We start from the raw sequence: 14,386 nt of genomic DNA on the forward strand, positions 1-14,386 counted from the left end.
ATTCCCTCCAATGAGTTATGTGTGGTTTCCTCCGAGGCTATGGGTCCCCCTTCTTCCAGCCAGAGGTGGTACTCCCTTCCCTATTGTATTAAACAAAATATATATATATATATATATATATATATATATATATATATATATATATATATATATATATATATATATATATATATATATTAATAGGGAAGGGAGTACCACCTCTGGCTGGAAGAAGGGGGACCCATAGCCTCGGAGGAAACCACACATAACGCATTGGAGGGAACGTAGGTCCCCTCCAATACAGTTTCTGTGTGCTTTTCTCCTACCACCCCTTCCTTTTTTTTTTTTTTTCCTTAATTGTGTATTTAAAGGTTACAAAACATACAAGACAAATGCCTAAAGGTTATGGATCTCTTGAAGCTCCTCCGCTTCTGGACAGGAACCGAGGACGCAGCAAGCATTTCCCCTCTGGATCGCCATATATATATATATATATATATATATATATATATATATATATATATATATATATATATATATATATATATATATATATATATATATATATATATATATATATATATATATATATATATATATATATATATATATATATATATATATATATATATATATATATATATATATATATATATATATATATATATATATATATATATATATATATATATATATATATATATATATATATATATATATATATATATATATATATATATATATATATATATATATATATATATATATATATATATATATATATATATATATATATATATATATATATATATATATATATATATATATATATATATATATATATATATATATATATATATATATGTATACATATATATATATACATATATACGTATAGGCTCTGTTCAGAGCCTCCTATATATATATAGGAGGCTCTGTTGTTTACTGAGCCATTACCTAGGGACATCCTGACGTCACCGTGCCTAGCTTTCACAGAGTGCTGTGTGAATGTCCTGGGAAGGTGCAGGAGTGGCGGAAGGTGCCCAGAGTGGACCATCTCAACAAAAACGGATAAAAACAGGTGGGTGTGCAGGGTATGGAATACAACGGCAGTGAGGGCCACGCTGGCGCCCTCTAGGTCTCCCAGGCTAAGGTGTGGGGGAGGAGGGGGTGTTGTTGTTCGGTCGGGCGAGAGGGGGTCACCCATGTGCCACCCAGTGTTTATAGAAATACGTTTGGGAAAGAAAAACGAAAATAAAAATCAGCAATCATGGTCAGAGCTAATAGAGCTCACAGTGTGTCGGATTACAAGTGTATGATTCATTCACCATTGTGCAGTGATATACAAGAAAATTATACCAGTGTTTAAGTGTCACCCAGACCCCCCCTCAAGCTGAGCGAGGCCCGGTCAACCCCCATCTCCTCCCCACCCGCCGGCCTGACCGCACCACAGTACCTCTTGCCATCCCACCACCCAGCCCACTCTGCGCCTGGGTGTCTCCCACCCACCTATTCACCGCCCACACAGTGCTTGTGGCAGGGATGTGCTACCCTCCATGCACCCAGATATGGCACAGGTCACAGCAGACATTCAGGTTCCTCCCAAAAGGGAGGGAGACACAAGTAATCATAGGAGTGGTGAGTGTGAGGGACAGCTAGCCACCCCTCCTGCCACCACCCGTGTCCACCCCTGCCGCCACCACCCCTGTCATCCCTCCCACGCCGGCCGCCCGGGGGATGGAGGGGACTCCACCAACTAGCCAGGAACCCCTCAGCCAAGAACAGGGTCCTGGGAACAGTGTACCCAGACGTGCAACCAGAGGACCCAGACTCAGAGGAACGTGTCGGGTTTGTGACGAATCACACAGCCTTAGAAACGATGGAACCCTATGTCAACACAACAGCTGTGAGGGTTCATGGACAGAACCTGTAAAGAGAGAGAAGCCCCACAGGTCCCCCCAGCACCCCCACACATCCCAGCAAACTTCATGTCATCAGATGACCTCCTGGGGGCCATCAAAGCATCCACCACCAGAACTCTTCCTCACATTCCTAAAGCAGCGCGCCCATTTGCAGCAGGGAAATATACAGACCTTTTAAAGAAAGTAAATGAACGGTCTGAAAATCTTAATGCTGCAGCCACCATCAAAGCTTGGCATAGTTGGCTCCTGTTTGGCAATATTTGCTTAGGCGTTCCTGCAAGAGGAGGCAAGTCACTAGCCTCATCAGTCACTAGGGCAATAAATAATTTCCCCAGAGCTGACAACTTGATCCCCATCCCTCCTGAACGCATAAACCGTCGTGGCAGACCCAAGAGTTCCAATGACAATTTTAAACTAGGAACACAAGTGACCCAAAAAATTGAAGAGGGCAACACAGTAGGGGCAATTAGGTTACTTACCAGTGAAGACACAATCGCCCCTAGAAATACCGCTACCGCCAACTCGCTGAGAGAGAAGCACCCTCCTAGAGTACCATTGGAACCCACTGCTCAGGACACAAATGTCCCAGACATGGGACCTTTAGTCCTCCAAGCGTCAGAGGTATACAAAGCCATCATGTCATTTCCGCCAGGCTCGGCAGGGGGATACACTGGAGTAAGACCTCAGCACCTGAAGGAGATGGTAAACCCAGTTCTCGGAGAAGTTGCCGAGACACTATTGTCAGAGGTCACGAAGTTTGTCAACGACTGCCTCTCTGGGTTGATCCCAGATACAATTAAACCCTTTTTCTTTGGAGCATCCCTTTGTGCCCTCAAGAAGAAAGATGGTGGAGTCAGACCCATTGCCGTGGGTAACACACTTCGGCGCCTTGTTGCTAGGGCAGCTGTCAGAAAAATTAGCGTAGACGCTACGACGATGCTTCAACCCCATCAACTAGGTTTTGGTGTCCCCCATGGCTGTGAAGCAGCAGCTCATGCAGCACGAGCCTATATCAAGCACCTCCCAGAAAATAAGGCATTAATTAAATTAGACTTTAAAAATGCCTTCAACCAGGTAAAAAGGGATGTGGTACTGGAAGCAGTTCGAACAAGCTTTCCTTCTCTACTCCCCTTCGTCTCAGCAGGGTACAGTAGGGAATCGACGCTGCTGTTTGGGGAACATGAAGTTGTTTCTGCAGAAGGTGTCCAGCAGGGAGACCCACTTGCCCCTTTTCTTTTTTGCATGGCTGTTAAAGAGGTCACAAGCAGGTTGACCAGCGAACTCAACATCTGGTTCCTGGACGATGGCACCCTGGCAGGGACACAGGAGTCCCTGCTAGAAGATCTACAGCTAGTGAAATCTAAGGGAGAGGAGTTAGGATTCACCCTAAACCCATTAAAGTGTGAAATTATCTCATCTAGCCAACCAACCATAGATGCAGTGCGAACCATATTGCCAGGAGCCCAGGTGATCGCTCCCACCGACAGTGTGCTGCTAGGGGCACCTCTGGGCTCGAGCGCCATTGAGGTAGTCCTCGAAGAAAAGCTGAACGACCTGAGGAGGATGGAGGGAAGAATAGGGGCTTTGGACGCCCACGATGCTTTGTACCTTCTCACAAGGTGCCTGGCTTTGCCCAGACTGACCTATTTCCTAAGGTTTGCTCCCTCCTTCGACAGCCCAAAATTAACAGAATATGACACACTCCTAAGGTCAATAACCGTGAAAGTGTTAAACCTCTCCCTGCAAGATGACCAATGGGATCAAGCAACGCTCCCAGTTAGACTCGGGGGAATAGGTATTCGCAAGGCGACACAGTTAGCATTGCCAGCATTCTTATCCTCGACCAGTGCAACAGGTGAATTAGTTAAGGAAATACTACCGGAACACCTAAGAGACTCTATTGGGATTCATGATCCCAAATTCGCGGAAGGAGCCGGTCAGTGGGACACTCTCGTCAACTCTCATCCTCGACCGACTTTTCCAAATGACTGCAAACAGTCCAATTGGGATAGCCCCATAGTGGAGAACATCGCCACATCATTGCTGGAGGCAGCTTCCAGGAAGGACAAAGCGCGTCTTCTAGCTGTGCAAGCGCCCCATGCCGGGGACTTCCTGTTGGCAGTCCCTAATTCCGCCTTGGGCACCCGCCTGGACCATCGGACCCTAAGTATTGGTGTTGCTCTGCGCCTTGCCGCCCCTATCTCCACCGAGCACCGGTGTATATGCGACCATGCACGGGCAGACCAATACGGCAGCCATGGTCTCATCTGTCGTAAGACACAGGGAAAGATTGCCAGACATGAAGCAGTCAATGACATCATCAAGAGAAGTTTGGCTACAGCTGGGTGTCCAGCACAAAGGGAACCTCAGTTGTGCAGACCTGACAACAGCCAAAAACGCCCAGATGGAGTCACCCTGCAGCCGTGGAGGGAAGGTAAACAGGTCGTGTGGGACTACACTTGTGCATCCACATTGGCTGATACCTATCTACCTTACAGCGCAGCTGAGGGAGGCGGGGCGGCCACCTTCAGGGAGACCCAGAAAACTAACAAGTACAGGGACCTAGAACGTTGTTACAGGTTCGTGCCAATAGGCTCTGAGACTCTGGGCGCCTGGGGTAAATGTGCATTTAAGTTCCTGAAGGAGCTGGGCAAGGAACTCATTGGGAAGACTAGAGACCCAAGAGCGGCCAGTTTTATGTTCCAGCGCCTCAGTGTCGCTGTTCAGAGGGGAAATGCGTGCTGTATCTTGGGTACACACCCGACACCCGAGGAGCTGGACGAAGTCTTCGAACACTGATTGGTATATTGTTATATAAGTGTGTGTTTTCTGTAAACTGTAGCATTGCAATAAAATCAAATAAAAAAAAAATAATAGGGGTGGTAGGAGAGGAAAAGATTAAAGTATTCAGTGAGAATCCACAAGGTCTTCTCTGAACACTATATATTTTCTTCTTCGAGGATGTGGGTCCCTTTAATTAAACCAGTGGTGGTACCCCTAAATATATATATATATATATATATATATATATATATATATATATATATATATATATATATATATATATATATATATATATATATATATATATATATATATATATATATATATATATATATATATATATATATATATATATATATATATATATATATATATATATATATATATATATATATGTCGTACCTAGTAGCCAGAACGCACTTCTCAGCCTACTATGCAAGGCTCGATTTGCCTAATAAGCCAAGTTATCATGAATTAATATATTTTCTCTAATTTTTTCTTATGAAATGATAAAGATACCCAATTCATTATGTATGAGGTCAATTTTTTTTTATTGGAGTTAAAATTAACGTAGTTATATGACCGAACCTAACCAACCCTACCTAACCTAACCTAACCTATCTTTATAGGTTAGGTTAGGTTAGGTAGCCGAAAAAGTTAGGCTAGGTTAGGTTAGGTAGGTTACGTAGTCGAGAAACAATTAATTCAGGAAAACTTGGCTTATTAGGCAAATCAGGCCTTGCATACTAGGCCGAGAAGTGCATTCTGGCTACTAGGTACGACATATATATATGTATATATATATATATATATATATATATATATATATATATATATATATATATATATATATATATATATATGTCGTACCTAGTAGCCAGAACGCACTTCTCAGCCTACTATGCAAGGCCCGATTTGCCTAATAAGCCAATTTTTCCTGAATTAATATATTTTCTCTAATTTTTTTCTTATGAAATGATAAAGCTACCCATTTCATTATGTATGAGGTCAATTTTTTTTTATTGGAGTTAAAATTAACGTAGATATATGACCAAACCTAACCAACCCTACCTAACCTAACCTAACCTATCTTTATAGGTTAGGTTAGGTTAGGTAGCACAAAAAGTTAGGTTAGGTTAGGTTAGGTAGGTTAGGTAGTCGAAAAATAATTAATTCATGAAAACTTGGCTTATTAGGCAAATCGGGCCTTGCATAGTAGGCTGAGAAGTGCGTTCTGGCTACTAGGTACGACATATATATATATATATATATATATATATATATATATATATATATATATATATATATATATATATATACATATATATATATATATATATATATATATATATATATATATATATATATATATATATATATATATATATATATATATATATATATATATATATATATATATATGTCGTACCTAGTAGCCAGAACGTACTTGTCAGCCTACTATGCAAGGCCCGATTTGCCTAATAAGCCAAGTTTTCCTGAAATAATATATTTTCTCTAATTTTTTTCTTATGAAATGAAAAAGCTACCCATTTCATTATGTATGAGGTAATTTTTTTTTATTGGAGTTAAAATTAACGTAGATATATGACCGAACCTAACCAACCCTACCTAACCTAACCTAACCTATCTCTATTGGTTAGGCTAGGTTAGGTAGCCGAAAAAGTTAGGTTAGGTTAGGTTAGGTAGGTTAGGTTGTCAAAAAACAATTAATTCATGAAAAATTGTCTTATTAGGCAAATCGGGCCTTGCATAGTAGGCTGACAAGTGCGTTCTGGCTACTAGGTACGACATATATATATATATATATATATATATATATATTTATATATATATATATATATACATATATATATATATATATATATATATATATATATATATATATATATATACATATATATATATATATATATATATATATATATATATATATATATATATATATATATATATATATATATAAATATATGTATATATATATATGTATAAATATATGTATATATATATGTATATATATATATATATATATATATATATATATATATATATATATATATATATATATATATATATATATATAAATATATATATATATATATATATATATATATATATATATATATATATATATATATATATATATATATATATATATATATATATATATATATATATATATATATATATATATATATATAGATATATTTAGTCTTTCCTGTAGACATATATTATTAAATATGACCGAAAAAGTAAGATTAATAATTCTAACACGAATTTTCTCGATCTTTCGTACATTCCTTTTCACTGTTGGTGGTAATTCAAAAATCAATTCTCCAAAATTCATTTTTATTTCTAGTCTGACGCGACACTTGAGCGCGTTTCGTAAAACTTATTACATTTTCAAAGACTTTAGTTTACACATACACAACTGAACAGAACTTACACATCTCCGATTTGTTTATATCTACATTTGAGTGAGGTGGTATTAATAGGGTATTAAATTCATCAACACAAGACAGAACACGAAACAATGGGTATTGAATGGAAGTGATTGTAGAAAGCCTATTGGTCCATATTTCTTGATGCTTCTATATTGGAGCGGAGTCTTGAGGTGGGTAGAATAAAGTTGTGCATTAATTGGCTGTTGATTTCTGGTGTTGACTTTTTAATGTGTAGTGCCTCGCAAACGTCAAGCCGTCTGCTATCACTTTATCTATCGATGATTTCTGTGTTGTTTACTAGGATTTCTCTGGTGATGGTTTGGTTGTGGGAAGAGATTATATGTTCCTTAATGGAGCCCTGTTGCTTATGCATCGTTAAACGCCTAGAAAGAGATGTTGTTGTCTTGCCTATATACTGGGTTTTTGGAGCTTACAGTCCCCAAGAGGGCATTTGAAGGCATAGACGACGTTGGTCTCTTTTAAAGCGTTCTGTTTTGTGTCTGTAGAGTTTCTCGTGAGTAGGCTGAATGTTTCTCATGTTTAAACTAAAGTGTTTGAAAATGTAGTAAGTTTTACGAAACGCGCTCAAGTGTCGCGTCAGACTAGAAATAAAAATGAATTTTTGAGAATTGATTTTTGTATTACCAACAACAGTGAAAAGAAATGTACGAAAGATTGAGAAAATTCATGTTAGAATTATTAATCTTACTTTTTTGGTCATATTTAATAATATATATGTATATATGTATATATATATATATATATATATATATATATATATATATATATATATATATATATATATAATGCACAACTTGCCTAAACACTCAAGAGAAGTTATACAACCTTAGAACACTTTCCCACCAGGAGATTCGAAACCTAGCCAGCACAGAAGCCTGACAACAACTGGCATAACTGGTATGCCTTTAGCCCACTGCACCACGACTCAGACCCTTAAAAGAGATTGTAATTTCACGCTATTTCAATCCCCAAAGATCACCACCTCCCAAGGGCAACTAGAGCATAGTGAGGGGCTACTCACGTTCTTTCATCAAATTCCTGTTAATTTGGGAGAACTCTGTGTCTATGCTTAATGCACAACTTGGCTAAACACGAAAGAGAAGTTATGCAACATTAGAACACTTTACCACCAGGAGATTCGAACCCTAGCCAGCTCAGAAACCTTATAACACCTGGCATAACTGGTATGCCTCTAACCCACTGCACCACAACTCAGACCCTTAAAAGTGATGGTAATTTCGGGCTATTTCAATCCCCAAAGATCACCACCTCTCAAGGGCAACTAGAGCATAGTGAGGGGCTACTCACGTTCTTTCATCAAATTCCTGTTAATATGGGAGAACTCTGTGTCTATGCTTAATGCACAACTTGCCTAAACATGCAAGAGAAGTGATCCAAATGAAAAAGACATGAATGCGTTATGTATTTCATATTCTTTAACATTTAAGATTTATGCTCTCCTAACATTTTAATGGATATCACTCAGAGGTCTTTTGTCGATTCTGTGTTGGCATTTGTGTGCTCGCTGATTGCATCGACTGCACACAGCTTTCACCTTCTTAATCACCGTCAATTAAAAAGGTGGATCATGCTGTGAAATCCTAGACCTGGACATACTCCATCTATGGAGTATGTTCCACCCTCTTGTATGAAGCTATGTATGTATGTACGTTCTCCCACCTTCTCCACGCCTACATACTTCATGAATGGAGTATGTGCCTTGGTATTCAGGAAGCAGACATCCAGAATTCGAAGGATCTTAAATAATCGATGTACAAGACTAGTAAGCTGAGGTGTACCTATTAAGGGACTGCAGGACAGCCTTCTATCTAAGACCAGTGGCGTCAAGGAGGGGTGCCACTACCCATATTGATTTTGCAGGAGGATGGATAGCTTGAATTGAGATTACGATAGAGGGTGATAGCTGGAGGGACATGCCCCGAATTCAAATTCAAACTTTATTCATACCTGGTTGATACCTGGTTGATGGGGTTCTGGGAGTTCTTCTACTCCCCTAGCCCGGCCCGAGGCCAGACTTGACTTGTGAGAGTTTGGTCCACCAGGCTGTTGCTTGGAACGGCCCGCAGGCCCACATACCCACCACAGCCCGGTTGGTCCGGCACTCCTTGAAGGAAACAATATAGTTTCCTCTTGAAGATGTCCACGGTTGTTCCTGTAATATTTCTGATGCTCGCTGGTAGGACGTTGAACAACCGTGGGCCTCTGATGTTCATACAGTGTTCTCTGATTGTGCCCAAGGCAACTCTGGTCTTCACTGGTTCTATTCTGCATTTTCTTCCATGTCGTTCATTCCAGTACCTTGTTATTTTACTGTGCAGATTTGGGGACCTGTCCCTCCAGTGTATCTCTCTCCTCTCCTTTGTAGTGAGTACATTTTGAGAGCTTTGAGTCGAACCCAATAATTTAGGTGCTATATCTCGTCTATGCGTGCCGTATATGTTCTCTGTATTCCCTCAATTTCAGCAATCTCTCCTGCTCTGAAGGGGGAAGTGAGTACTGAACAGTACTCAAGATGGGACAACACAAGTGATTTGAAGAGCACAACCATTGTGATGGGATCTCTGGACTTGAAGGTTCTCGTAATCCATCCTATCATTTTTCTGGCTGACGCAATACTTGCTTGGTTATGCTCTCTAAACGTTAGGTCGTCGAACATCATTATTCCCAAATCCTTGACACGCTGTTTTCCTACTATGGGCAATTTCGATTGTGTTTTGTACCCTGAATTATGTTTCAGATCCTCATTTTTACTGTATCTGAGTACCTGGAATTTATCACCGTTAAACATCATGTTATTTTCTGCTGCCCAATCGAAAACTTTGTTAATATCTGTTTGTAGTTTATCAATGTCTTCAGCAGAGGTAATTTTCATGCTAATTTTTTTATCATCTGCAAAGGATGACACGAAGCTGTGACTTGTGTTTTTGTCAATATCTGATATGAGAATAAGGAACAGCAGTGGTGCAAGGACTGTACCTTGAGGTACAGAGCTTTTAACTGTGCTCGGACTCGATTTTACTTGATTGACTGTTACTCTTTGTGTTTTGTTCAACAGGAAATTGAGTATCCAGCGTCCTATTTTACCAGTTATACCAATTGACCTCATTTTGTGTGCAATCACTCCATGGTCACATTTGTCGAATGCCTTTGCAAAATCTGTGTACACGACATCTGCATTATGTTTTTCCTCTAATGCCTCAGTGATTTTGTTATAGTGGTCAAGTAGCTGTGAGAGGAATGATCTTCCTGCTCTAAATCCATGTTGGCCTGGATTGTGGAGGTCATTGGTTTCCATGAATCTAGTGACCTGACTCCTGAATACTTTCTCAAATACTTTTACTATGTGGGACGTTAGTGCAACTGGTCTATAATTCTTTGCCAATGCTTTGCTACCACCCTTGTGTAGAGGGGAAATGTCTGATGCTTTAAGCGCTTCTGGTATTTCCCCTGTGTCCAAGTTCTTCCTCCACACTATACTGAGTGCCTGTGCTACTGGCACTTTGCATTTCTTTATAAATATTGATTTCCATGAGTCTGGACCCGGGGCTGAGTGCATGGGCATAGTATCAATTTCTCTTTCAAAATCTGCCACGTTCGTGTTGATATCAGTTATATTTACAGGTGTTTGAGTATCATTTGAGTACTACATATATAGTAGTACTTTTATAATTTGGATACTTTACATAAAAAAGCATAGCTATTAATTACATAAGACATTTTCACAAAATGAATAACATGTAGACATTGGCATTATCAGAATCAGAAAGAATTGGTAACAATTTAAGCTAATCATTTCAATGCCGGCTGCACTTAATACGAGTTTGGCAATCTACATAAAAAATTTCATTTAGGCATCAAGATAGGGATATTTAACAAGAATTAGAAGGATTATATATTGTAAAGACATTATATATCACAAAATAGAAGGATTATATATTGTAAAGACATTATATATCACAAAATTAGAATGATGAAGTAGATAACAGCAAATTTAATATAAATTAATCATATGGCGTAGAATATTTATGTTCACACTCTGCATCAACAAAATCTGGCCCTATCCTCGCTCAAAATCTCTCCAAATACTCATTTCATTTAGCATCAATCTGACTTCATTAAACTCATAATGCCTGTCAGTAATCCATCTCTCACTCTCTGTGATATAAGTCCTTAATTATTCCAAACATTCAGTTGGGGTAAGGCATTACCTGTATACTGTTTTAAGTGTTCCGGTAAGGCACTATGTATTATAAGGGTATCGTACCAGCTGAGGCCACATTCACTGACTCACCTTGTGTTGCTGGATCCTATGGAAGTATGGTGCCGTTTGTGAAGGACTATAATTAAGAATTTTCTTTATTCATGCACTGAGGTTTCGTTAAATATATAGGTATACTAGAGATATTCAATTGTTGTGGGGCTGCATCTCAGAGAAGGTCAGAACTTCGACCTTTAGGGGATCTCGATATATGCCTATTGTGTATAAATGAACAGGTTGCCTGTCCCTGACAAAACCACGTAAAATTCTTATTATAATAACAACTGTCCATTTGAGTGTTAAAGGGAGTTTTAAAACACAATAAGTATAGCGTCAGAATTATAAATAAAAACCATTTTTCAAGAAGGAAATAGAGGAGTTTGTCTCAAGTCTGCCTCACCTTCACTCCTCGACACGGAAGATTTTACTGACGCCTTTGAGATAAATTTAGCTCACATGCCTTCTAACCACAGCTAATTTGTCAAACAGAATGATTAATTTTTTTGTGCTTATTTGAGATAGTCTGTAGAGCCTTGCCGGAGAGATTGGGGTGTGGTGAGCAAATGTTTATGGAAGGATGGATGGATGGGTGTGTTAATGTTTAGGATGGATGTGGTGACGTGAGATTATGAGTGAGACAAAAGTGATGTTGGTATAGTGTGGATAATATTAGGTAATGTGTGAGGTGTGGTAATGTGAGAGATTGATGAAAAAGTGATAAAATGTGTGGGATGCGTGAGATATAAGGTAGCTATATTATTGGTGGGGTGAAATAGCCTATGCATTAAATGTAGTGTAGTGTGGGTGAAGTTATCTGTGGGAACTGGTGTTATAAAGTATAGACAAGGTGAGTTCTGGGATAGGTGTAGTGTAGGGGGTGAGGTCAAGTAGTGATGGGGAGAGATCAAATTAGTTATAAGAGGGCTAGAGCTGGCATTGTTTAGGTGAGGGATAAATTGTGGGTTCTCGACCTAAACGAGCGGCATACTATACAGACGGGTGCAATTTTTTTTTTTAAATTACGTAGTACAAATGTTTTATATCATCATATAAATATAATATAAAATGACAGAGGTGATTACACGAGTGAAGATATATGTTTTAAGGAGGCATTAGATTAGTTTATTAAAAGTTATGAAATAACAACCAATAATTTTCGACTAGTTGTATATGAAAAGAGCTGCAATTGTTCCAAGTCTCAGTACTGCAGGCTAAATAGAAAGGAGATTTTTTTTGTTTTTGTTTTTTCAACGAATATTACACATTTTCAAGTGTGTATATACAACCACACGTTTCAGATATAATCTTTCTATGACACTTTTCTGACACAATAGCATATAATTTTACAAATCCTGACACAAGAGCATATAATTTTACAATTTTTGACACAACAGCAAATTTCATATACAAGAATATAAATACAGTTCTTTTCTGCTAAATATTATATAACTGTTCTTGTGATTTTTCATATATAGGGGGTTTGTGATTCTGGTGGCTGCCACTTGCGCTTCTGAGATTGAGAAGCGAGATGCGGAGCCTAGTTACGTGACGAGCAATTACGGTAGTGCTTACCATGCATACTTTCACAGTTTCCACAATGGAAAGAGGTCTGCCGAGCCAGAACCATCATACCCAGTTTATTCCTACGGCCAAAGACATGGTTATGGCCGCCATTTCTACATGAGATCTGCAGAACCTGAGCCTGAACCATTGTACCCGGTCTACTACGCTCCCCGTCACCGTTATGGCCGCCATTTCTACAAGAGGTCTGCAGATCCTGAACCATCCTACTCATTCGTCTCTAATTACGGTTACCGGCCTTTACTAGACTTCTGCTGATCCAAATGACACCATCTATACCTACATTTTGGCCTATGGGAAACCAAACCCTTTCAACAATAATTTTCACACTATGAGGCCTACATGACAAACAATTGCAAAGATCGCACCATCATCATGACGTCAATGACCTGAACTACATTTTTAATGGTTGCAACATGATCAATGTTGTTTTGATGAGTGTCATGTTGTACAGTAAAGAAATATTTATATATAATGACTTTAAATCTATTATAAATTACCATTTGTACTATTATTAATTACAATTTGTATCAATAATATTGATTTGGGAACATGACGCTGAAAGCGAATCAGTATGTTACTAGTTGGTTGACATGGTTAAGATGTCTTAACACTACTCTCCTCTCATTATACTATGCTCTAATCATTTCCTATCTTACATACGGTATCTGTGCATGGTGTTCAACCACTGTAAATTACTTCAACCGCATCATCGCTCTGCTAAAATTGCTATCAGAACTATAACAAGCTCTTGTGTTTTGTCTGAACGCAACACACACAGCCCCTCTGTTCAAGTCCCTTAACATGTTAAACATACATTCGCTCCACACATTCTCATGTGCTGTTTACACGTACAAATCCTTTCTCCTAACTGCTAATCATGATGTTAAACTTTTTACTTGATAGGTGTAACAGAACCCCCTGAACACCTTACCAGAAATAAATATCTCTTGCATATCCCAATAGTCAAACTAAATCTGTGCAAACATTCCATGCAAATAAAAGAACCAAGTCTTTGGAACTCAATCCCTAATGAATATTGTCCAACCATCTATACCTATATTTAGGCCTATGAAGCATTATTCAAAAGTAAAACCAAAAAGTACCTAGTTTTATCCTCATTGTTTCCTACCTTGTGCTTCAAACTCACGCTATATCTTGTACAACCCATTTCCCCAATATTAGTACTTAAGACATAGCTTCATCCGTGAAATCACCTCTGTCAGTTTATGTTGTAGATATATGCTGATATAAAATATTGCTACAATGTAATTTCGAAAACAAAATTTCATTCTTCTGCATAGTATGCCACTCGTTAAGGTCAAGAACCCACAATTTGCCCCCTCACCATATCAATG

The 14,386-nt window shown here is 38.5% G+C and overlaps 1 protein-coding gene across 1 annotated transcript in view; it reads left to right on the top strand.

The window, feature by feature from the left end:
• The window catches only part of LOC138352675 (uncharacterized), a 17,833-nt gene extending 4,547 nt beyond the window's left edge, over window positions 1–13,286 (top strand). The window contains exon 3 of the mRNA XM_069305251.1: window positions 12,923–13,286. Coding sequence (XP_069161352.1) covers window positions 12,923–13,286 — 364 coding nt within the window. The remainder of the gene's footprint in view (window positions 1–12,922) is intronic.
• Window positions 13,287–14,386: the final 1,100 nt, after the last annotated feature.

Source organism: Procambarus clarkii, chromosome 54 (assembly GCF_040958095.1).
Source record: "Procambarus clarkii isolate CNS0578487 chromosome 54, FALCON_Pclarkii_2.0, whole genome shotgun sequence".
NCBI lineage: Eukaryota > Metazoa > Arthropoda > Malacostraca > Decapoda > Cambaridae > Procambarus > Procambarus clarkii.